The sequence below is a fragment of the Haematobia irritans genome, chromosome 4, assembly GCF_050003625.1.
Source record: "Haematobia irritans isolate KBUSLIRL chromosome 4, ASM5000362v1, whole genome shotgun sequence".
Classification (NCBI taxonomy): Eukaryota; Metazoa; Arthropoda; class Insecta; order Diptera; family Muscidae; genus Haematobia; species Haematobia irritans.
In genome coordinates, this window is record NC_134400.1 from 83629861 (window position 1) to 83655158 (window position 25298).

Here is a 25298-nt window from a genome sequence, read left to right on the forward strand (position 1 = left end):
ATCGGATAAATTGTGAAGATTTAAAAGCTTTTAGCATTTCTTGTACAATTGCCAAAAAACGCCTTAATAATTTCAAAGAGAAAAGTCTTACATTTACACTAACTTTTTTGGTAAAAACCAGAATGTATGTTAATGTTCTTTTCTCAGCCCAAAAGAAAACATTTATTTTATAAAGGATACAATGTTGGGCATTTGCATAAAACTTTTTACAGCCATTTAGAGTAGACGTCTTTTGTTCTGTGTTGCAATTTGGTTAAATATATTCTTTCCTCTGTCCCGTTTCCCATTTATTCTTTACGATGCACGAAAATAGAAATTATTTTCCATGGTCCCATGAATAATATTATTATGCCTTGGAATACTTTGAAATTAATGAAATGAAAAAAAAAAAAATGGCGTTCACAAATCGTGAACGGACTGTAACAAAACGAAGCAAAAACGCTCACGGATAATCAATTCGATATATTCACGCTTTCGTCCACCGATTTCATAAACGGCGTTTGCTGTGAATTTCTTTCAAAGACAATACACTTTGGAAGATGGAAGATTGGCATGCGTCACACAAAATGTTGCATTGACGCTGCTAGTTCCATGCATGTTTGTAATTTTTTATTTGTTTTTCGTTTTTATTTTTTATTTTTTAAATGAAAAACTTAAGTTTCTTAATGAAATGTTAAATTTTAGGCAACAACAAAAAAATTACATTTTCCCCTTTATGGAAGTTTATTTCCTGCACTTAATTTCTTTTTATTTGCATTTTAATGCATTTATGAAAAGTATGGGCCTAGCACCGTAAATGGTTTGATGTGCTCAGCAGCCAATCTCCTTCTCATCTTCTTCTCTCTATTGTCTTTGGTTTCTTTGGCAATGAAAAGTCTTTAAATAGTCATTAGACTTTGGTATGGCAACTCCGTCGATGGTACAATATGCTAATGGCCAGCGTTGCCATAATGAATTTTTATTTTGGACCAACATTTTTCGAAAATTGGACCAAAATTCGTACCAGCGGACCATTTTTTCCAAATTAAATTAATATCATTTTAAAGTTTAATATTTCCCAAAATTTCACTTCGATAGAAAATTTTGTCAAAATTTTGTTTCATTAGAAAATTTTGTAAAAATTTTTTTATATACCAAATTTTATTTCTATAGAAAATTTTGTCACAATTTTACTTCCATAGAAAATATGGTCAACATTTTATTTCTATAAAAACGTCGTCAAAATTTTATTTCTATAGAAAATTTTTTCAAAATTTTATTTCTATAGAATTTTTTGTCAAAATTTTATTTCTATAGAAAATTTTGTTAATTTTTTTTTTAGAAAATTTTGTCAAAAATTTTGCTATATCTATTTATCACTGATTTGGTCACAGTTAGCGTGTTTATCAACCGATTTTCTTGAAATACCGTACATCCAAATATTTTAGGAATCTCGAAAATCTTGCAAAATATCAGCCAAATCGGTTCAGATTTAGATATAGCTCCCATATATATCTTTCGTCCGATTTAGACTCATATGACCACAGAGGCCAAAGTTTGCTACCGATTTACATGAAATTTTGCACAAAGAGTAGAATTGACATTCTACCAATGCTTGGTAAATTTGATTGAAATCGGTTCAGATTTAGATATAGCTCACATATATATCTTTCGCCCGATTTGGACTTATATGGTCTCAAAAGCCAGAGTTTTGCCCTGGCTTACTTCAAATTTTGCACAAGCGGTACTTTTAGCGATACTATTATATGTGCCAAATATGGTCAAAATCGATTCAGATTAAGATATAGCTCCCAAATATATCTTTCGTCCGATTTGAACTTATATGGCCTCAAAATCCAGGGGTTTGCCGTGATTTTCTTCAAATTTCGCACAAGGAGTACGTGTAGTAGTATCAATAATTGTGTCATATTTGGTTGAAATCGGTTCAGATTTAGATATGGCTCCCATATATATCTTCCGTCCGATTTGCACTCATATGACCAGGGAGGCAAAAGTTATACTCCCAGTTACGTGAAATTTCGCATAGATACACTGAAAAAACAGTGAACCCTTTTCCATTGCAAAATGAACTAAACTGTAGTAATATTGACCATGATTTAGCCCTTAAGATTTTTTTCAACTTGTCTAGTTTATAATTCTCTTAAATTTTATTTCATATATAACATTGTAGTTTAGTTCATTTTTACAACACCATAAGATTTATATACCCCTACCAAGTTAAAAAGTCAGTATTATTTTGGTTTACTTGCTTATTTTGTGGGAAACACGATAATAAAAATTGGTTAACAGTCTCTTTAAAATGTCGACGACTAAACTATTTTTAAATCAATCATTCCACAGTACAGATAAATTAAATAATTAAAGGAACAACAAACTGTTTTACTATTATGAAAATTTTCATACATTAAAATTAAACTTTCTTTAAGCAAAAGTACTTTATTATAAAAACTTATGATGGAAGTTCTTAATACAATGTTTTTTGTGAATAAAAATTATGACCACCTGGAACAGAGAGTAGGTCATTTGAACCCGCTGTTTGGACATTTTGACTTATCCTTTTTTTATTCATCGTAGGTAGGTTTTTCACATATCTTGCTGGAAAAAATGGAAACAAAAATGAAAATTGTTAAAAATTAACACCAGGTAATGAAATACAATTTTTAGTTCTTCATTTTAGCTTGTAACTTCCCATATTTGGGGCATTTTATCAAATGGTGTAAAGAATTCAACTTTTCTTTGGAAAACGTATCTCATAAAATTTGTACCTGAAACAATTAGAGAAATAATGAAATATTCTAAATAAACTCATAAAACTGTGTTGTTATCGATGTGAAGGATATAATAAAATAAATATTCTAGTTGAAAGAAAGCCAAAGTTTTAATATAAAACTTACCAATTCTCTATTAAATTGTACGCTGAGGGGAAATATAAAAAGTTGTCCAAATTTATTTGGGTTACTCTGAAATTAAATATTAAATAAAATTATTAAATAAGTTTTCAAAAAATCTAATGAAAAAAAATAATAATATGCAGTAAAAACCAAATATTCTTGATAACCCGAGACAGTCATCATTCGTCAAAATGACGACACGTAATTTCATTTTCGATTTAAAATGCATTTTAGTCTATTGGGAAATGGTGAATTTAAGTTATACTAATTTGACCGTTTTATGAATTTTTGTTTTATACTACTTAAAACCAAATTGAATAAGAAAATAAACTCAAGTTTGGTTCACTTTTTCGCTCACGATGAAAATTTTAGCGTCTTGAAATGAGCCGTAGTCAAAATGACGAAGGCTGACGTTAATGTACAAAAAATAAGGATGACTGTCCAGGGCTAAAAGAAAGTTAAAGAATCCTTACCAATTCACTATTAAATTACAGGCAAAGGAGTACTAAAAATTTGTCCAAATGTTTAAGGGGTTTTTCTGAAATTAAATATTTGTTTTTACATTAAAAATATTACATTGGTTTCCAAAAAATTTGATTAAAGAAATACTAAAATAAGGTATTAAAAACCTGTAATTTTGATGATAAAAAGGTCACAAAAAAATTATAGTTAAAATAAAGCCAATTTTTAAAAGAAAACTTACCAATTCTCTATTTTTTATTTGTTCGAATCCATCTGGAGTTGCTCTGAAATTAAATATTGTTTTTACAACAAAGAAAAACATTAAACTGGTTTCCAAATAAATTAATTAACAAATAATAATATACATAAAAAATATTCTTTTTAAAAGAAAGTCATATTAAAAAAATACTTACCAATTTATGAATAAACTATACGCTGAGATATAACAAAAATTTTCCAAATTCATCTGGAATTGAATATTAATTGTTTACATAGAATAATAAAAATTTCAATACTCTCTCAATTTCAACATATTTTCCTAAATATTCGTAATATCTTTTTTCTAAACTACCGATAAAATATTAATAACTTTCATTTAAAAGGTTTAATAAACAAACACCAATATATGTCTCAAAAATCCAAAATATTCCATGCCTTTATATTCCCTTGTTGCATACCTACTTAAAAGATGCAACAGCCCACGCCAACGCCAACTATACAACTGAAGCATGCAAAACAAAACCAAGCAAAGCCACAACATTCCTACAACAACAAAAACACATGTGCCTTTATTGAAAACAACACCTCATCCAGCCAAATAAACCATCCACGCAGTGTTGCCAACTCCCCAAGGCCAAAAAGCACCAAAAATATATTATAAATTCTAACATACCACCTTCCACCACAAAATCGAAAATTAAATGCTCTATTAAAAAAAAAAAAAAACGTCCGAAGATGTACCTATTATACAACTTTTGTGAATTGAATTTTAAGAAGTTAAGATGGGTATTAAGATCGAGTTTAGCTGCTAAAATAGTCATTTTTTTGACAATTACAATTTCTTTAATAATTCATTTTGAGGAATACAAACTTTGTGAAAATTTGCTTTATGCTATTCCCCATCAAGTTATAATAAAATTTGCAGCAAATATGCATAATTGTATGCCTTTTTTACTGATATAGTTTTCACTTTAGCGGCAAAACTCGAACTTAGTACTCACCATTATGAACCGCTATTCAAGTATACACTTTGATCAGTTTTAATGCTTTCGTCCAATTCATTTTGATCAGTGATGTTTTTCAACTTTCAAAATATTAATATATGGAAGGAGTCTATTGCTTATTTCAGTTGTGCATGCTTTTGTGAATTTAATACAAACGTTTTTAATGACATCTTTACCAAATTCGAAAATTCGACACTCATCGCGCGACTTTCCTACAGAATACCCTAAATAACAATATTAATTAAAAAATAATCAATACCAACTTCAAAACAAACAAATTCTATATTTGGCAATAAATTTGAGTTTCTTCGGCTCTTGAAAGTCTAATCAAAATTTTTGTATCAATTAAACTTAATACTGTTCAAAATAAAAAAAGCACCAAAAGCACTAAATGAAAATGCCAGAAAGCACCAAGTTGGTGCTTTTTTTGAAAAGGCACCAAAAAGGCAATTTGGTGCTTTTTAGAAATCAAAAAGCACTAAATTTGGTGCTAAAAGCACCAAATTGGCAACACTGCATCCACGAATAACAAACACACACACACACAAACCACTAAATGAACAAAAATAAAAACAACCCCACGCTCATGTATACACAACAAAACTCAAGTAACATCATCTTTACATTAATCACATTCCACTATGCCGATAAAGATCTCTGTACTATGCATTAGTTCATCGCATCTGCTGACAATTTACTCTAAGAATAATATTCGTAAAGGGACACCAGTTTATGAACGATGAAACGTTTAACTTAAAATTTGCAAAATTTTCATGAAATGTTATCATCCATTTTTGACGAAAATGTCTATAAATTTAATTACATGTGAACTAAAAATATTTCATTGGGTATTTTTTTACCAACAATTATTAACTATGGGAATTGTCAGTAAGAAATTGCTATCCACCTTCAAGTTCATTTTTCGTAAAAAAATATTTTCTCATACAAAAAAATCTTATAGTAAATGGCACTTATTATTTAGAAAATACTTTACATTTCACAAGTAGTTTTATAGCATGACAAAAGAATTTTTAACTACCAGTTAAGAAATTTTTTAAGGAAATTTCCATCGTATTTTGTAGGCCATGAACTAAACGATTGCTACTTAGAATTTGTAAAATTTCCTTTCGAGTAGTTAATTTTCGTTGAAGATACGAAAAATGAACTAAAATTCTGGAAAATTCTTGTAATAAATTATTGTAAAAATCTTCTTAAATTTACGAGACACTTTTTTTTTCTGTGTAGCAGAATTATTATTCTAACTATACATGTCAAATTTAGTCAAAATCGGTTCAGATTATATATAGCTCCCATATATACGTAAACCAGAGTTGGGGAAATATGGTAGACTGTTACACATTTTAGACCCATTTTCAATGGAAGTTTCCTCCAATTAACTGGATAGCGTTAGCCGATTTAAATTTTAATTCTAGAGATTTTGTAGAATTAAACAAGTATATACAGCAGTAAGTTCGGCCGGGCCGAATCTTAAATACCCACCACCATGAGCCAGATATTAGGGTTTCTTTTGAAATTTCAGGAGGGCTGGAGGACTTGAGGACACTCCCGAAGATAAATTTAAAGATTTCACCTATGAGGACTATATCAGATTCTGGATTTATAAGAACCATTTTTGCTTGAGTTTTAGAGGAATCATTAACATCTCTTGTAAGTGTGCAAGAAAAATATAAAATAACGTCTTGATTTGAAATCTTAAATCTGTAGAAGTAAAATCTGGAAATTTTACATTGAGTTTCAAACAATTTTCATGATCAGTATTTACAATTTCTGGCAAATCAGATAAAAACTACGGTTTCTAGAAACCCAAGGAGTTTAATCGGGAGATCGTTCTGATGGGGGCTATACTAAAATATGGACCGATACTCACCGCTTTCGGCACACCTCTTTATGACCCGAAAATACCTATAGATTTCCAATTTCAGGCAAATAGGATAAAAACTTCGGATTCTAGAAGCCCAAGAAGTAAAATCGGGAAATCGGTCTATATGGGGGCTATACAAAAATATGGACCGATACTCACCATTTTCGGCACACCTCTTTATGGTCCCAAAATACCTCTAGATTTCCAATTTCAGACAAATTGGATAAAAACTACGGTTTCTATAAACCCAAGACCCCAAATCGGGAGGTCGTTTTATATGGGGACCATAAGCATAGGAAGGCCTCTGGGGAGGGGGCTTAGACCCCCAGAAAAATTTTAGCCCCCCCCCAGAATTTGAAAACCTATTTACGATTTTACATTTTTCTAAAAATTAAACAAGTATATACACAGCAGAAAGTTCCGCTAAAGATTTTCATGCACAATCGAATTACTTTGGTTGTGGTAGAAGTTGCCGATGGCAATGTTGGCACCAAAATATGGACCGATACTCACCATTCTCGGCACACCTCTTTATGGTCCTAAAATACCTCTAGATTTCCAATTTCAGACAAATTGGATAAAAACTACGGTTTCTATAAGCCCAAGACCCCAAATCGGGAGATCGCTCTATATGGGGGCTATACCAAAATATGGACGGATACTCACAATTTTTGGCACACGTATTTGTGGTCCTACAATACCTCTAGATTTCCAATTTCAGGTAAATTGAATTAATACTGCGGTTTCTATAAGCCCAAGAAGTAAAATCGGGAGATCGGTCTATATGGGGGCTATACCAAAACATGGACCGACACTCACCATTTTTGGCACACCTCTTTATGGTCATAAAATACCTCTAGATTTTCAATTTCGCGCAAATTGGATGAAAACTAAGGTTTCTATAAGCGAAAGACCCCAAAGCGGGAGGTCGGTTTATATGGGGGCTATACCAAACCATGGACCGACACTCACCATTTTTGGCACACCTCTTCCAGGTCCCAAAATACCTCTAGATTTTCAATTTCGCGCAAATTGGATGAAAACTACGGTTTCTATAAGCGAAAGACCCCAAATCGGGAGGTCGGTTTATATGGGGGCTATACCAAAACATGGACCGACACTTACCATTTTTGGCACACCTCTTCATGGTCCCAAAATATCTCTAGATTTTCAATTTCGCGCAAATTGGTTGAAAACTACGGTTTCTATAAGCGATATACCAAAACATGGCCCGATATAGCCCATCTTCGAACTTGACCTGCACGCAGACAAAAGACGATTCTGTGTCAAATTTCAGGACGATAGCTCCATTATTGAATGCTGTAGCGTGATTACAACAGACAGCCAGACAGACAGACAGACGGACAGACGGACATGCTTATATCGTCTTAGAATTTCTCCCTGATCAAGAATATATATACTTTATATAGTCGGAAATCGATATTTCGATGCGTAACAAACGGAATGACAAACTTATTATACCCCGTCACCATTCTATGGTGGTGGGTATAAAAAATTGTCTCCTTTATATAGCTTCCAGCAAATGTGAAGTAGTTGAGATGGTAACACAAATTTTGGCCTACATAGGGGTGAAGGGTATAATATAATCGGCCCCGCCCGACTTTAGACTTTACTTACTTGTTTAATATATACAAATAAAATTTTTTGACAAAATTTTATTTCTATAGAAAATATTGTTAAAATTTTATTTCTATAGAAATTTTCGTCAAAATTTTATTTCTATACACAGAAAAAAATTGCACCAAAATATTTCCAATTAAAAAGTTAATTGAAGTTGAACATGTTTTCAATTAATAAATTAATTGATGCAGTTTACTTTTCAATCAAGATGATTGAATGATTGATAATTTTAAAATTTGTAATTTAAAAAATTAATTGATACAATAAACTTTTTAATCAAACTCGGAATACTAAGACCAAATAAACACTCTAAGCCAATTCAGAAAGTAATTGAAAATAATTACCTTTTTTAATTAATAAATTAGTTGAGTTTTGCAATCAACATCAATTAAATTTTTAATTGAATCAATTAAAAAATTAATTGAAAATTGCTAATGAAATCAACTAATTTTTTAATCAAGAAAATCTTTCTATGTCCAATTAAAGCTGTAATTGATTGATTTGCCTGAAATTTGAAATCTAGAAGTATTTTAGGACCACAAATACACGCACAGAAAAAAACATGTTTGGACATGGTTGCCGCATCCATTTTATGCTTATCTAGAGTATGTAATTGTCGCGAAAACCATGTATTTTGTCTTTGTACAAATAATTTTCGAAAGGAGAAAAATATATGTTGGTAATAAGTATTTAAATTGTTCTCAAATGCCGCAAACATGTTCAATTATTTAAATGATAGAATTTGAGACCATTACATGGTCGGGAAAATCACGTACCTGGCCATTCGATTTTTATACTTTTTGCAGGAAAAAAGTATTTTTATAGGTTAAGTATAGACATGTCTAGAACCATTACATGGCCATAAAGACCATGTACATTGTTTTCTTGACCATTTCATTTTTTAATTTATTGCAGCGAAAAGAATTTTATGAAAACATTGAGCAGGTCCACCATTATCATTTTGCGCGTCAGTCGTGTATTGATTGTTCCTTGGAATGGACGGAGAATACGGAATTACTTTGTTTTGTGTTAATTTATTTATATGTGAACACAAAAAAGGAAAGTGTAATTGAAAAAATTTACCTGTTAAAATTTAAAAGTTAATTTTATGTTTTCTTTTCTCAAGTGGCGTCCTTTTTTCGACGAGGAAAAAATGTTTTCATAAGATCAAAACATTTTAGGTGTTGAACCTGTTCTTTTAACTGGAAGAAAACTATTTTGGACGAAAACTATAACATTTTAGATCGTGACCATTGCCTTTTGATTCAAACAAAATTCTTTCTATCAATATAATAACATTTTAGATGAGGACAATTTTATTTTTCTTAGAACCATGTTCACTGAGCCAACATGGTTGCAGGTGAAAATGTTACATGGTCGCCGCGAAAATAGCCCCAATCATAATATTTTGCTCTTCTAATATGATTGTGACAATCATGTTTCTTCTCTGCGTGTAGGTTTTAAGAAAATGGTGTGCATCAGTCCGTGTTCTTGTATAGCCTCCATATAGACCGATCCCCCGAGATTACTTCTTGGGCTTCTAGAAACCGTAGTTTTTATCCAATTTGCTTGAAATTTGAAATTTTAGGACCACAAATAATTGTTCCGATATGTTCCCCTTAAAAAGCCGCCCTCCAATTGGGGGTCTAGATCCTGTACGTTTTTCAGAATCACTATTAGGTGTGCTGCATTTATCATGTATCGGTGCATGTTTTTGATATAAACTGTAGTTTTTATCCGATCACCTCAAACATGTTTCATGAGCAAAATGTTATATTTTGTAAAATGTTATTTTCTCGTCAAATATAACTTGCTTGCCGAAACCAGATACATGATTTCCGAGAAAATAACATGGTTGCGAAAACCATGTTACATGGCCACTACCCAAAAATAACATTTTGCTCTTAAAACATGTTTGAGGTAATCATATTCCTTATCTAGGTGTGTTTGCAGATGCTTGATAGAGGAAATAATAGAAATATTCTGAATTTTAAAAAAAATGTTTTGTTGCGAAATTAGTTGACTGCTATCGATACGAAAGCAAAAACAAGTATATACAGTAGTAAGTTCGGCCTGGCCGAATCTTAAATACCCACCACCATGAATCAAATATAATAGTTTCCTTTGAAATTTTCAGGGGGTTTGATGACAGATATTTTCCCAAGCAGATCAGTTCAACCAGTACTCTTCCCACACATAAATGTAAAGATTTTACCTATGAAGACTAGATCAGATTCTGAATTTATAAGAACCATTTTTTGTTTGAGTTTTAGAGGAATCATAAACATTTCTTGTAAGTGTGCAAAAAAAATATGAAATAACGCCTTGATTTGAAATCTCAAATCTGTGGATGTTTATCCCAATTATTTAAATGACTACGAGAAGTAAAATCTGGAAATTTTGCATTCAGTTTCAAGCCATTTTCATTATCAGTGCGCCTTCTATACCCTCAATAAGTCAAATCGGTCTATATGGAGGCCTTACCAAATGGACCGATATACCTAAATCATATACACTTTGTTGTGGGTCTAAAATGCCAGTATATTTTCAATTTGTGGCAAATCGGATAAAAACTACTAGAAACCCTAGGAGTTAAATCGGGAGTTCGGTGTAATGGGGGCTGTACCAAAGCATGGAAGGATACACACAGTATTCAGCACATTTAATTGTAGTTCTAGAATCTAGACCCCAAATCAGAGGGTCGGTTTATAAGGGGGCTAGGTAAGGTAAGGTTAGGTAGCAGCCCGATGTATCAGGCACACTTAGACTATTCAGTCCATTGTGATACCACATTGGTGAACTTCTCTCTTATCACTGAGTGCTGCCCGATTCCATGTTAAGCTCAATGACAAGGGACCTCCTTTTTATAGCCGAGTCCGAACGGCGTTCCACATTGCTGTGAAACCACTTAGAGAAGCTTTGAAACCCTCAGAAATGTCACCAGCATTACTGAGGTGGGATAATCCACCGTTGAAAAACTTTTTGGTGTTCGGTCGAAGCAGGAATCGAACCCACGACCTTGTGTATGCAAGGCGGGCATGCTAACCATTGCACCACGGTGGCTATATCAAAAACTGTACCGATACTCAATATATTCGGCACACCCCTTTATGGTCCTATAATACCTCTAGATTTCCAATTTTAGGCAAATTGGGTAAAAACTAGAAGCCCAAGAAGTAAAATCGGGAGATCGATCAATATGGGGGCTATATCCAAACATGGACCGATGATCACCATTTTCGGCACATCTCTTTATTTTCCTAGATTACCTCTAGATTTCCAATTTCAGGCAAATTGGGTAAAACATACAGGTTCTAAAAGAGCAATAAGTAAAATCGGGAGATCGGTCTATATGGGGGCTATATCAAAACATGGACCGGTAGTCACCATTTTCGGTACACGTCTTTAGGGTCCTAGAGTACCTCTAGATTTTAAATTTCAGTTAAATTGGATTAAAACTACGGATTCTAGAAACCCAAGAAGTAAAATCGGGAGATCGGTCTATATATATATATACTTATTTATGACATTTGTGTTTTTTACGGAATCTTTCAGGAACCCTTAAAATTTTTTAAAGACTTCCGATGTCCGCTTACAGTACTTCACCCTACAGTCGTCCGTCTTGACAGCATCTGAAATAAAATATTAAATTACACAATATTTAAGTATATAAAGTATATAGCACTATCCAATGCTTTAAATTCCTTAAAAGGTCTTTCGTCATTGATGGCATTGTAATTGTGGACCAGTATTACTGTCGTTGAAAACATACGGCCGAAGTTCTGTTAAAAGCCACCGGCATGACATTTTATTATAGCCACCTATTGAATCGATCATACATTATAAGAAAAATAAAATTTAAGAAGTTGCTTAAATAAATTTGTCGTTAGAATGCGATGAAGACTGCAGAGTAGAGGTGTGCGCTGGGGCGAAACTTCACGCACACTCACGAGTTAAACTTTTTGCTCACACGTGCACTCATGTTTGCCGGCTAAATAAATATTGTTTTTTTTTTTCAAATAATGGTGATTTTGCAGAACGGATTTAATTTTTCACTCACTACATATATTTTTATTCCCATTCACAAGAGGTGCTTTCAATTTTGTTCACTATCTCGTGATTCATTCTTTCCATGCGCACTCCTCCACTGCAGTCTTCTCTAACACTGGCACTTGAAAAGGACCCGTTAAAGAACAGCAGGAAATGGATTATTTTTTTACTTTTGATACTTACCTTGATTGATGTAAATATATGCAGCATTTGGTGGAAAAATTATCTTAAAGTCTATAAATGTAAACAATAAACTGATATAGAACTAAAAAAAAACAACGAAAATCAAAATAAAAATTCGTTGCCTAACAACGTTACACCTTTCAGTTTTCCTTCCTAATTACCTACAGCTTACGCAGTAAGTGGGAGTCGTAAGCACTAGGTACACTACAATGCAACAACTAGATGACTAAGTAGTAGCTTTCATTTGTTCAAAAATTATAGGCATTACTTTCTGCGCGACTTTTCAATGCTAAGGTATATGTAGTACCGATTTCAACTCAATTTTCATTTACATAGAACGTACTTACTTAATCTTCCAAGTTTCGCAAGAACATAATCGATTGTTTGGAAATTGATTTTAATTTTTTACCACTGGGTAACTAAAAATAGAGCACTTTTGCGTGCTCTTTCGGCCTTTCTTGTTTTAAGAGCACATTTTGTAAAAAAGAGCACATCTGACATCCTTACATAAATCTCTCAATTTTAATTTCAATTTAATTTTTTGTCAATACACCAATAAATTTGTTACAGGTCCAACCACACACAAATTTTTCGTTCAAATTCAAAAATATTTGTTGAGGACTAAACGTAACGTTCCCCAGTGGTAAAAATTCAAACCCCTTACCAAAAGATCGATTATGTTCTTGGGAAATTTGGAAGATTAAGTAAGTATGTTGTATGTAAACACACATATAGTTGACAATGCTACTACTTATATCTTAGCATTGAAAAATCGAACAGAATGTAATTCCATCAAAACTTAAACAAATAAAAGCTATTACATAGTCATCTAGTTGGTTCGTAGTGGGACAACCAGTGCTTGCGACTTCCACTTACTGGGTAAGGGGTCTGTAATTAGGAATAAAAACTCAAAAATTTGCTAGGCAACGTTTCCAAGCAACATTGGTTTTTGTTTGTTCGTTTTTTTTTCAGTTTTCTGAAAAAATTTTCGGGCATAAATAAATTTTTATTTACATCTTTTTTTTTTTTTTCTTTTCCAGATTATCAATTAATTTGTATTGAGTTGTACATCCTTTCCAGATATACAGCTAGACCTCGCTTTACGTCGCAGATACGCTCCAAAAAACACGACGCAAAGTGAATTATGAGTTTCTATGGCAAACCATGCAAAGATTGGAGACAGATAACAATGATAACAACGCAACTTCGAAAATCTAACGACGCAAAGTGAAAACTAGTACTAATTCAGCAGCGACGCAACTTCGAAACAACGCAAAACGAAACGACGTATATGTGTAAAGGTAAGTGTGAAAATAATTAATTGAAATATGGAGGGATTTTCGTCCAGAAATTTAAAGCGATTAGCGCGTAAGGAAGAAAATAATTTTAGAGCGATTTCCCTTCGTTAATTAGCTAATTTCCAAGCGCAAGATTCAGGGGGAGCCAGGGAGCCATGTGCCAGATTCAGGTAATATTTCTTATATAACTTTCTATTTGTATATTTATTGACTAATAACATATAATCTTTTATTTCAGATGATGTCAAGACGGAAGAGTACACAGAAAAAGATTATATAGCGGAAATTAGTCGGTCAAAAACTTCAAGGGTCGCCATTTTCGGAAAGTTTGTGTGAAAAAAACAAAAATGTAATGAATAAATATATACCAGTTATTATAACAGTATTACCTAGTATTAAATATTGTATAGAAATATTATTACCAAATATATATTAATTGTTATAATATATACAACCAAAAAAATAGTTATTTAGGATATTATTTGCATATTTTTAGGAAAAAACTAAAAATACATCATATTTTTATAGTTTACCGGCGAATCGGGTGGTCAATAGGGGTGCTTAGCTCTAGATTACTTTTATAAATAGAAAGTAAAACTGGTTTACTCCATCGTTCCCATTACCGAGTAAAACACAATATTCAATAATCGTCATCCGAAGCCCTTAAGCATTGGTAATGCCGTTGTAATGGGCTATCATTATGCTTTCATTTACCTTGTCATGGAAATTGCGAAGTACTTGACTGCCTATGACACGCCAACGTAAAAGTAATGCGGAAAATTGATCGGAAACGTGGAGTAGTTGTCTCGACAAAATCGGTTGGATATAATCGATTTGGTAATGACGTTTTCTACCACTGGGATATTATTGAGAACACAAATTATTTGTTGCCTTCTGATGGTAACGAATGCTAACATCTTTTTTTATAATAATTGTTTAGTATAGTTTTGCCTAATTTGAATTTTAAAATGAATTTCCTAAATGAAGTAGTAATTAAAGTACGGAATTAGCCTATTAATTTAAATGCAACCATGAATTTGTAGATTATAAATGAAATCAAAAACCAGTATTTATATTAATAAGTGGCAACATTTTCTCTCATTCCGTTTTGAGCCGAGGTGACTTGGTAAAAAACAGTGGTACATGCTTCCTTCTTTTCTCTTTGACATTCACCGTAAGCGCATCATCCCATCTCAATAAATGTAAGTTGAACTGGACATCCCTTTGCTTTACTCTTTTTTTATACCCTGCGCCACACTGTGGAACAGGGTATTATAAGTTAGTGCGTATGTTTGTAACACCCAGAAGGAGACGAGATAGACACATGGTGTCTTTGGCAATAATGCTCAGGGTGGGTCCCTGACTCGATATAACCATGTCCGTCTGTCCGTCCGTCTGTCTGTGAACACATTTTTGTGATCAAAGTCTAGGTCGCAATTTAAGTCCAATCGCCTTCAAATTTGGCACATGTTCCTAATTTAGGTCAGAATAGAACCCTATTGATTTTGGAAGACATCGGTTCAGATTTAGATATAGCTTCTATATATATCTTTCGCCCGATATGCACTAATATAGACCCAGCAGCCAGAGTTTTATACCGATTTGCTTGAAATTCTGTACAAACATAACACTTAGTCGCATGGTCAAGTTTGCAAAATTTGATTGAAATCGGTTCAGATTTAGCTATAGCTCCCATATATATCTTTCGCCCGATATGGACTAATATGGTCCTAAAAGCCAGAGTTTTGGCCCAATTTGGTTGACATTTTGCACTAGGAGTACAATTAGTAGTATAGTCAAGTGTGCAAAATTTGATTAAAATCGGTTCAGATTTAGATATAGCTCCCATATATATCTTTCGCCCGATATGGCCTAATATGGTCCTAAAAGCCAGAGTTTTGGCCCAATTTGGTTGAAATTTTGCACAGGGAGTAGATTTAGCATTGTAGCTATGCGTGCCAAATTTATTTAAAATCGATTCAGATTTAGATATAGCTCCCATATATATCTTTCGCCCGATATGCACTTATATGGACCCAGAAGCCAGAGTTTTCTACCGATTATCTTGAAATTTTGCACAAGGAGTACAATTGGTAGTATAGTCATGTGTGCCAAATTTGATTGAAATCGGTTCAGATTTAGATATAGCTTCCATATATATTTTTCGCCCGATATGGACTTATATGGCCCCAGAAGCCAGAGTTTTGGCCCAATTTGATTGAAATTTTGCACTAGGAGTACAATTAGTAATATAGTCATGTGTGCCAAATTTGATTGAAATCGGTTCTGATTTAGATATAGCTCTCATATATATGTTTTTCTGATTTCGACAAAAATGGTCAAAATACCAACATTTTCCTTGTTAAATCAAGCAGTGTCGAAAAGTTGTAAAAATGACTCTAATTTTCCTAAACTTCTAATCCATATATATCGAGCGATAAATCATAAATAAACTTTTGCGAAATTTCCTTAAAATTGCTTCAGATTTAAATGTTTCCCATATTTATACCCTGCGCCACACTGTGGAACAGGGTATTATAAGTTAGTGCATATGTTAAATTAAATTTTGAGTCTATAGATTTTGTAAAAGTCTATCAAATTCTGTGCAAATCGAGTGATATTTAAATGTATGTATTTGGGACAAACCTTTATAGTGCTATATATAAAGGTTTGTCCCAAATACATACATACACGCAAAAAACTAATTCTTTCCTCCCAAACGAAATTTTAGACAAACAAAGTTCGTTTCTCATTTGCTTTTCGCTGTAAGGAAGTGTGTTTGGAAGAAAAGTATATACTTTTTGTGATAAACATTTATTCTTTTCCAGGATGTAAAAACAATTTCATAAAGACAAACTCAAAAAAAAAACATTGTTTTCTTGCTAATTTCATTTTCCCTCACATCTTTCTCACATCCACGAGGTTTTTTAGTTCTTAACACCTTTTCCTGTAATACCAACAATGTAGAAGAAATTATACGATTTTATAAATTTTTAAAATTTTTTACCTTTCGCCTGGACGGAGAATCGAACCGCGGACCATGCACTTTGTAAGCCAACACACTAACCATAGAGCTATGTACCTGTTATGGTCATCAATAGATAAATGTCCATATAAGTTATATTTATATAGCAAAGCTTGCGGCGCCCACGAACCGAATGAACAAAGTTTATTTAACAGAAACAAACATTTAGTTTGGCACCGTGGAGCAGTGGTTGCTAAGTCCGACTTGTATGCCAAGGGTCGTGGGTTCGATCCCTGTTTTTTTATTTTTACATATATTCCAGATATGTTCGGAAGATTCCGAAAAAATGTTCAACATTACATTGTAGTATATTAAATTTTGAACTGTAAAATGTGTCTTATTAAAGAACTAAAGTCAGAAAAGAACAGTGTTTGATATAAACGAAATGGACTGTGTTGTTGTTTCAAAAATAACTTTTTTTATTGAAAAAATAATAATTTTGTAACAAACGAATTTTTTTGGTGATAAAAGTTTAACATTTTCGAAGCAATTCAAAAAACTCTAACAAAAGAAAAACGTTTTCGGTACACGTTTTCCAAACGTTTTTTTTCTTTGCGTGTATAAACACATTTGACGGATGTGATATGGTATCGAAAATTTAGATCTACAAAGTGGTGCAGGGTATAATATAGTCGGCCCCGCCCGACTTTAGACTTTCCTTACTTGTTTTACACTGGTGTTTGTGGTAAGGGTTACCACGTAAGTATTGTTTCTCTACTGCGCCTTCCCTGGCAAAAGCCGAAGCTCATCAGCATTCCTTTTTACACGGTGGTGTAACTATTCATAGTGTTCGAACCTAAGTTCAGCACTTGGCCTGAAGCCAATAAAAATCCTGACTTCTCGCGAATAGAATCTAAGTTCCAGATCTTATTAGATTTACTTCCTGTGAAAACTACTCTGTGGATTGTGTAAATTTCCCTAAGAAGAGAATTAGCACTCAATTCGTGTATGGATACACATCTAATATACAAAATTAATTGTATCAGTACGCGTAAAAGATAAACGAAATATATAATATATTGCAACATAACCACCGTTCACATTAAGACTCGTAAAGTCCCTTCATCCAGGGTTGTTATATTCTGGAGCGCCAAAAGTCCTGGTTAATTAGAGTCTGGCAATACCGTCATCGGGTTTTTAAGGAAGCGGTTTCTACGGATAAGCAGGCAAAAGCGTAGTTGATTAAACTTTACACGATTTTTTATAAAATAATCAAGAATTGATTTAATAATTTAATATTTCACCATCAAAGGCATATGTTGAAGAATCACCAAAATTGGAAGCTACGCCAAGGTAAATTGGTAAATATAAACTATTGACAGAAAAACGGTGTCAATGTCAGAAAAAGAACCACCAGTAGAGCTTGGGAAAAATATGTTCTTCCATTTTTAGTAAATTACGTTATCTTTGCAGTTTTGGTTTGGATATAATAACGTCCACTTGTGGTACAAGTCAAATAATTGAAAATTGAACAATTTGGATGGAAAAAAGCTGGTTTAATGTCCATTATATACCCCCTCCACTCGAATCACGTGGGTCTTTTATTTCTTCGCCGTTCTCCGTTATGAGAAGTGTCTACCAGGAGTATACATATAAAGCGGTATGACTATTACGCAATACCACCACCTGCAGTGCAAATAAACCAAGACACAATTGGTTTGGAAAACTTATTTGAAAGGTGGAAAAGCGAAATTCACCAGCGGTTTAATATTGAAATCCCTTCGTGGAATAGTAATAACAACTAAAAATTACAACCCTATTAGTTGTGGAGCCGTTATTTTTGTGGTAAACTATTGGCAGCGCATATGTTTATTCCCCACTTAAATATTTTGCCAATTTTATGCGATTGTTCACAAGTTTCCTTTTCTTTTATAGGCAAGGTTTAAGACTCGATTAAAATATAAGCGCTCTATTTACTTTAAATCCCTTCGTGGATGACCAAGGACTTATTCGAACTAATGGGCGAATTGCCAACTCTAATCTTCCATATAATGAAAGACACTCCATTGTAATCCCAGCGACATCACATTATTGCACATTACTCCTAAACTTTATCCACGAATTTTTGTTGCATGCTGAAAATAATCTTATGCTACGGACTATTCGCGAGGAATACTACATATCCAGACTTCGCTCAGCTATTAAGAAATGTATACGGAACTGTAAAATATGTCTAATATACAAGCAAAAAGCTCAAAATCAAATTATGGCAGCTCTCCCCACAGAGCGAAGCACATTTTCTCTACCGTTCTCTTACACTGGTATCGATTTCGCATGGCACTTCTCTATTAAAACAGCAACTACTCGACAAGCCCCCTATCAAAAAGGCTATGGATGCGTTTTCGTCTGTTTCAGCACAAAGGCTATACACTTAGAATTGTGCTCAAACTTATCTTCGGACTCATTCCTAGCAGCTTTCACTTGTTTTGTTAGAAGAAGAGGACTTCCACAGAAAATTATGTCGGATAATGGCACCAATTTTGTAGGAGCTGAAAGATCACTACGTTATGAGTTTTCCCAATTCATAAAAGTGGCTGCAAATGACATCAGTGCTAAATATACACCTCATGGCTTTCAGTGGTCATTCATACCCCCGAATGCTCCACATATGGGAGGTTTATGGGAAGCAGGTGTAAAATCGTTCAAAACACACTTCAAAAAAGTAGCCCAAAGCAACAAACATACTTTCGAAGAATTCGTCACTTTTTTGGTTCGAATCGAAGCAGTTCTAAATTCCCGTCCATTATCTCCTATCACATATGATTCATCAGAGCTGTTGGCTCTAACACCAGCAAGGCCGTAGCCACGATTTTAATTGGGGGGGAGGTTCAACTTAAAAAAAAATATTCATATAATCTCATGTGTAAGAAATTTTATTTATGCATAGGTATGTATACAATATTTTTATACCCTGCTCCACACTGTGGAACAGGGTATTATAAGTTAGTGCATATGTTTGCAACACCCAGAAGGAGACGAGATAGACACATGGTGTCTTTGGCAAAAATGCTCAGGATGGGCTCTTGAGTCGATATAGCGATGTCCGTCTGTCCGTGAACACATTTTTGTAATCAAAGTCTAGGTCGCAGTTTTAGTCCAATCGACTTCAAATTTGGCACAAGTATGTGTTTTGGCTTAGAATAGATCCCTATTGATTTTGGAAGAAATCGGTTTAGATTTAGATATAGCTCCCATATATATCTTTCGCCCGATATGGACTAATACGGTCCCAGAAGCCAGAGTTTTACCCCAATTTGGTTGAAATTTTGCACAGGGAGTAGAATTAACATTGTTGCTATGCGTGCCAAATTTGGTTGAAATCGGTTCAGATTTAGATATATCTCCCATATATAGCTTTCGCCCGATTTACACTCATATGACCACAGAGGCCAATTTTTAACTCCGATTTGGTTGAAATTTTGCACAGGAAGTAGAATTAGCATTGTTGCTATGCGTGCCAAATTTAGTTGAAATCGGTTCATATTTAGATATAGCGCCCATATATATATGTTTTTCTGATTTCGACAAAAATGGTCAAAATACCAACATTTTTTAGTAAAATCGCCACTGCTTAGTCGAAAAGTTGTACAAATGACTCCAATTTTCCTAAACTCCTAATACATATATATCGAGTGATAAATCATAAATAAACTTTTGCGAAGTTTCCTTAAAATTGCTTCAGATTTAAATGTTTCCCATATTTATACCCTGCTCCACACTGTGGAGCAGTGCATTAGCCAACTTAAATTTTGAGTCTATAGATTTTGTAAAAGTCCATTAAATTCTGTCCAAATCGAGTGATATTTAAATGTATGTATTTGGGACAAACTTTTATATATAGCACCCAACACATTTGACGGATGTGATATGGTATCGAAAATTTAGATCTACAAAGTGGTGCAGGGTATAATATAGTCGGCCCCGCCGGACTTTAGACTTTCCTTACTTGTTATAATATTAAATTGAGCCGACGGGCTTTTTGGGCAGCAAATAAATCAATGACTTCTTATGTCGGCACATTTATTCGGCGATAAACCGACATTAATGCCAATCCTTTGAGTCTACTCTCGCTAGTCGAATTTCTAAGATATGTCTTTAATCTCTTCATTGTTGAAAATGAGCGTTCGGATGAGCACGTAGAAACTGCAGGGATGGAAAATGCAGTACTATAGTACTTTTTCAAAACTTTTTCACCCCGGTCAGTACCGTAGTACCCCCGCGAATGATTTAGTACCTTTTAAGTAGACATTTTTGAGTCGATATCAGATTTATGGTACAATAGCTTTGACAAAATATTTTAATATTTTGAGAAAGTCTTTATCAACCTTATTTGCTAATAGTCTTTTTCAAATATGGCAAAACAGACATGTTCATGTGGGAAGAAAATCTCGATTTTGTAAAAGACATAGTCAAACACAGGATTTTATTGAACTTGAAGAATGTTTTAGTCGAAAAAAGAATGCGATTCTATATTATCGATTTTTTATTTCGGTAGAAAATGTTGTCAAAATTTTATTTCTATATAGAATTTTTGCAAAATTTTATTTTTATAGAAAATTTTGACAAAATTTTATTTTTATAGAAAATTTTGACAAAATTTTATTTCAATTGAAAATTTTGTAAAAATTTTATTTCTACAGGAAATTTTTGCAAAATTTTATTTCTATAGAAAAAATTTTGCAAAATTTTTTTTCTATAGAATTTTTTTTGCAAAATTTTATTTCTATAGAAAATGTTTGCAAAATTTTATTTATATAGAAAATTTTGTCAAAATTTTATTTTCTTTAAATTTCAGTCTCTTGACAATAATCTTCCAGTGAAATTTTTGTTGAAATTTAGTAAAAAGTACCTTTCCGCTCAAAAAATACCTTTTTTGTACTTTCTTAAAAATTGTATTTTCCATCCCTGAGTAACTGGCAAAGTGACCAAAATTTTTATACCCTCCATCATAGGATGGGGGTATATTAACTTTGTCATTCCGTTTGTAACACATCGAAATATTGCTCTAAGACCCCATAAAGTATATATATTCTGGGTCGTGGTGAAATTCTGAGTCGATCTAAGCATGTCCGTCCGTCCGTCCGTCTGTTGAAATCACGCTAACTTCCGAACGAAACAAGCTATCAACTTGAAACTTGGCACAAGTAGTTTTTATCGATGTAGGTCGGATGGTATTGAAAATGGGTTATATCGGTCCTCTTTTACGTATAGCCCCCATATAAAGGGACCCTCAGATTTGGCTTGTGGAGCCTCTAACAGAAGCATATTTCATCCGATCCGGCTGAAATTTAGTATATGGTGTTGGTATATGGTCTCTAACAACCATGCAAAAATTGGTCCACATCGGTCCATAATTATATATAGCACCCATATAAACCGATCCCCAGATTTGGCTTGCGGAGCCTAAAAGAGAAGCAAATTTCATCCGATCCGGCTGAAATTTGGTACATGGTGTTGGTATATGGTCTCTAACAATCGTGCAAAAATTGGTCCACATCGGTCCATAATTATATATAGCCCCCATATAAACCGATCCACAGATTTGGCTTGCGGAGCCTCAAAGAGAAGTAAATTTCATCCGATCCGGCTGAAATTTGGTACATGATGTTGGTATATGGTCTCTAACAACCATGCAAAAATTGGTCCACATCCGTTCATAATTATATATAGCCCCATATAAACCGATCCCCAGATTTGGCTTGCGAAGTCTCCAAGAGAAGCAAATTTCATCCAATCCGGATGTAATTTGGTACATGGTGTTGGTATATGGTCTCTAACAATCGTGCAAAAATTGGTCCACATCGGTCCATATTTATATATAGACCCCATATAAACCGATCTCCAGATTTGGCTTGCGAAGCCTCAAAGAGGAGCAAATTGCATCCGATCCGGCTGAGATTTGGTACATGGTATTGGTATATGGTCTCTAACAACCGTGCAAAAATTGGTCCACATCGGTTCATAGTTATATATGGCGCCCATATAAACCGATACCCAGATTTGGGTTGCGGAGCCTCAAAGAGAAGCAAATTTCATCCGATCCGCCTGAAATTTGGTACATGATATTGGTATATGGTCTCTAACAACCATGCAAAAATTGGTCCACATCCGTTCATAATTATATATAGCCCCATATAAACCGATCCCCAGATTTGGCTTGCGAAGTCTCCAAGAGAAGCAAATTTCATCCAATCCGGTTGTATTTGGAACATGGTGTTAGTATATGATCTTTAACAGCCGTGCCAGAATTGGTCCATATCGGTCCATAATTATATATAGCCCCCATATAAAACATTCTCCAGATTTGACCTCCGGAGCCTCTTGGAGGAGCTAAATTCATCCGATCCGGTTCAAATTAGGCACGTGGTGTTAGTATATGGTCGCTAACAACCATACCAAAATTGGTCCATTCACACAAAAATTGGTCCATATCGGTTCATAATCATGGTTGCCACTAGAGCCAAAAATAATCTACCAAAATTTTATTTCTATAGAAAATTTTGTCAAAATTTTATTTCTATAGAAAATTTTGTTAAAATTTTATTCGGTTCATAATAAAATTTTCATCATTGTCAAAATTTTATTTCTATAGAAAATTTTATCAAAATTTTATTTCTATAGAAAATTTTGTTCAAATTTTATTCGGTTCATAATCACGGTTGCCACTCGAGCCAAAAATAACCTACCAAGATTTTATTTCTATAGAAAATTTTGTCAAAAGTTTAGTTCCATAGAAAATTTTGTGAAAATTTTATTTCTATAAAAAATTTTGTTAAAATTTTATTTCTGTAGAAAATTTTGTCAAAATTTTATGTCTACTTTGTCAAACTGAATTATATACGTATTGGATCGATCTTTTTTGATTTAATATATACCACGTATGGACCTACATACAATTTAGAAGATGGTGTTAGGAGGTTTTAAGATACCTTGCCATCGGCAAGCGTTACCGCAATTTAAGTAATTCGATTGTGGATGGCAGTGTTTAGATGAAGTTTCTACGCAATCCATGATGGAGGGTACATAAGCTTCGGCCTGACCGAACTTACGGCCGTATATACTTGTTAAAAGAATATGCACGTTTGGAAATATCTCTTTATTGCTTCCATCGCTGAATTATGCAAGTTCTTTTCGCAGGTTTTGCGCCATTTCATTTACACATGTGTGTTTGGCTGTTTCGTTGTTGTTGCAATGGCCAAACAGAGCGAGTCATGTTCACAAAAAGAACAACAAACACACATAAAAAGCAGAAATACATTTTCCAAAAATGAAATTTGTGGTGTGGTGCCCGTCGTTTGACGGGCTTTTCAACTAGTATTCTATGATTTATACAAGTTTTATAGGTAAGCGTTTTTCAAAATAAAACCTCCAGCTTTTCTTCAACATCTTCGATAAAATTTTTCTATGCAGCTAAAAATATATATTTATTTATATAAAAATATTCATTCATTTCGGGGGGGGGGGGGTTTGATCCCCCTCATCCCCCCCCCCCCCTGAATACGGCCTTGAACACCAGGACATTTCTTAAGAGGTGCAGCACTTGTGGCATTTCCTGAAGTTACGCCAGATAACTTGTCTCTAACAGATCGTTGGGAACGTCTAAAGGTCCAACAGCATCAGTTCGCTAGACTCCGGAAAGATGAATACTTGAAGGAATTACAGAAACGATATAAGTGGCATACCCCCAAAGCAAATTTGAGTATTGGTCAACTAGTTGTGGTCAAAGATGACCAACTTCCACCTTGTGAATGGCGACTGGGACGAATCACGAAAACTCACCAAAGCAACGATGGTCGTGTTCGCATAGTTGATATACTTACAACCAAAGGCACAATAACTCGCGATATTACGAAATTATGCCCTCTTTTCTCTGAATCTCAACTCCGCTCTTAACATTATTACTATTTCGCTCTTCTCGGAATCTCAACTCCGCTCTTAACATTATTACTATTTCGCTCTTCTAACTTTAAGATGTCACTCACCCCCAACTACTGAGCAACTTTTATTTAGGGATGATCATCCCAATAGAGTAATAGATTCTTATACCTTTTTCTTGTTTGTTCGTTCTTCACAGGGCTCCTACTAATGTACATCAGTGCCTCGTTTGTGAGGGATACCATTCTCTTCGCTTTTGTAGGAAATTTCTTCAAATTGACGTTGGCCAAAGACGCAGAGAAGCTACACGAAAGCGTTACTGCATCAACTGCCTTGCTAGGTCGCATCGCACATACGAGTGCACGTCCGAAACAGCTTGTCGTAAATGTGGAAAGGAGCACCACACGCTGCTTCATGTAGCTGACCTTCCCCGGGTCACGATGGAGGACATTGAAAGGGGACGAGTGAGCTCAGGCGTGCGTCATTTGATTAACAGCCGACGTGCGCAAGAGAATCGATTGAGAGAGGCAATTGACCGGCAACGGAAGCGAGACAGGATAAACGAGAAATGAAACCGACAAACTAGCACTCGTGAAAGGACTACTCGACCATCATCACGTCAGCAACAACAAATCTTGCAAACGGCTATGAAAGCTTTACAGCGTTTAAAAGCAGCTCTGGATGGTTAAAATGTTGGCCTTCTCGGCCAAGGCCGGGAGGATGCTTAGTATAGTTTTGCCTAATTTGAATTTTTAACTGAATTTCCTA

At 34.0% G+C, this 25298-nt stretch overlaps 1 protein-coding gene across 1 annotated transcript; it reads left to right on the plus strand.

The window, feature by feature from the left end:
* The first annotated feature begins 13623 nt into the window (after positions 1-13623).
* On the plus strand, positions 13624-24548 carry LOC142235640 (uncharacterized). Its single transcript, XM_075306902.1, has 4 exons — positions 13624-13633; positions 13869-13956; positions 18783-19270; positions 24172-24548. Exons 1-4 carry the CDS (start codon positions 13624-13626, stop codon positions 24546-24548), a joined length of 963 nt encoding a protein of 320 aa, XP_075163017.1.
* Positions 24549-25298: the final 750 nt, after the last annotated feature.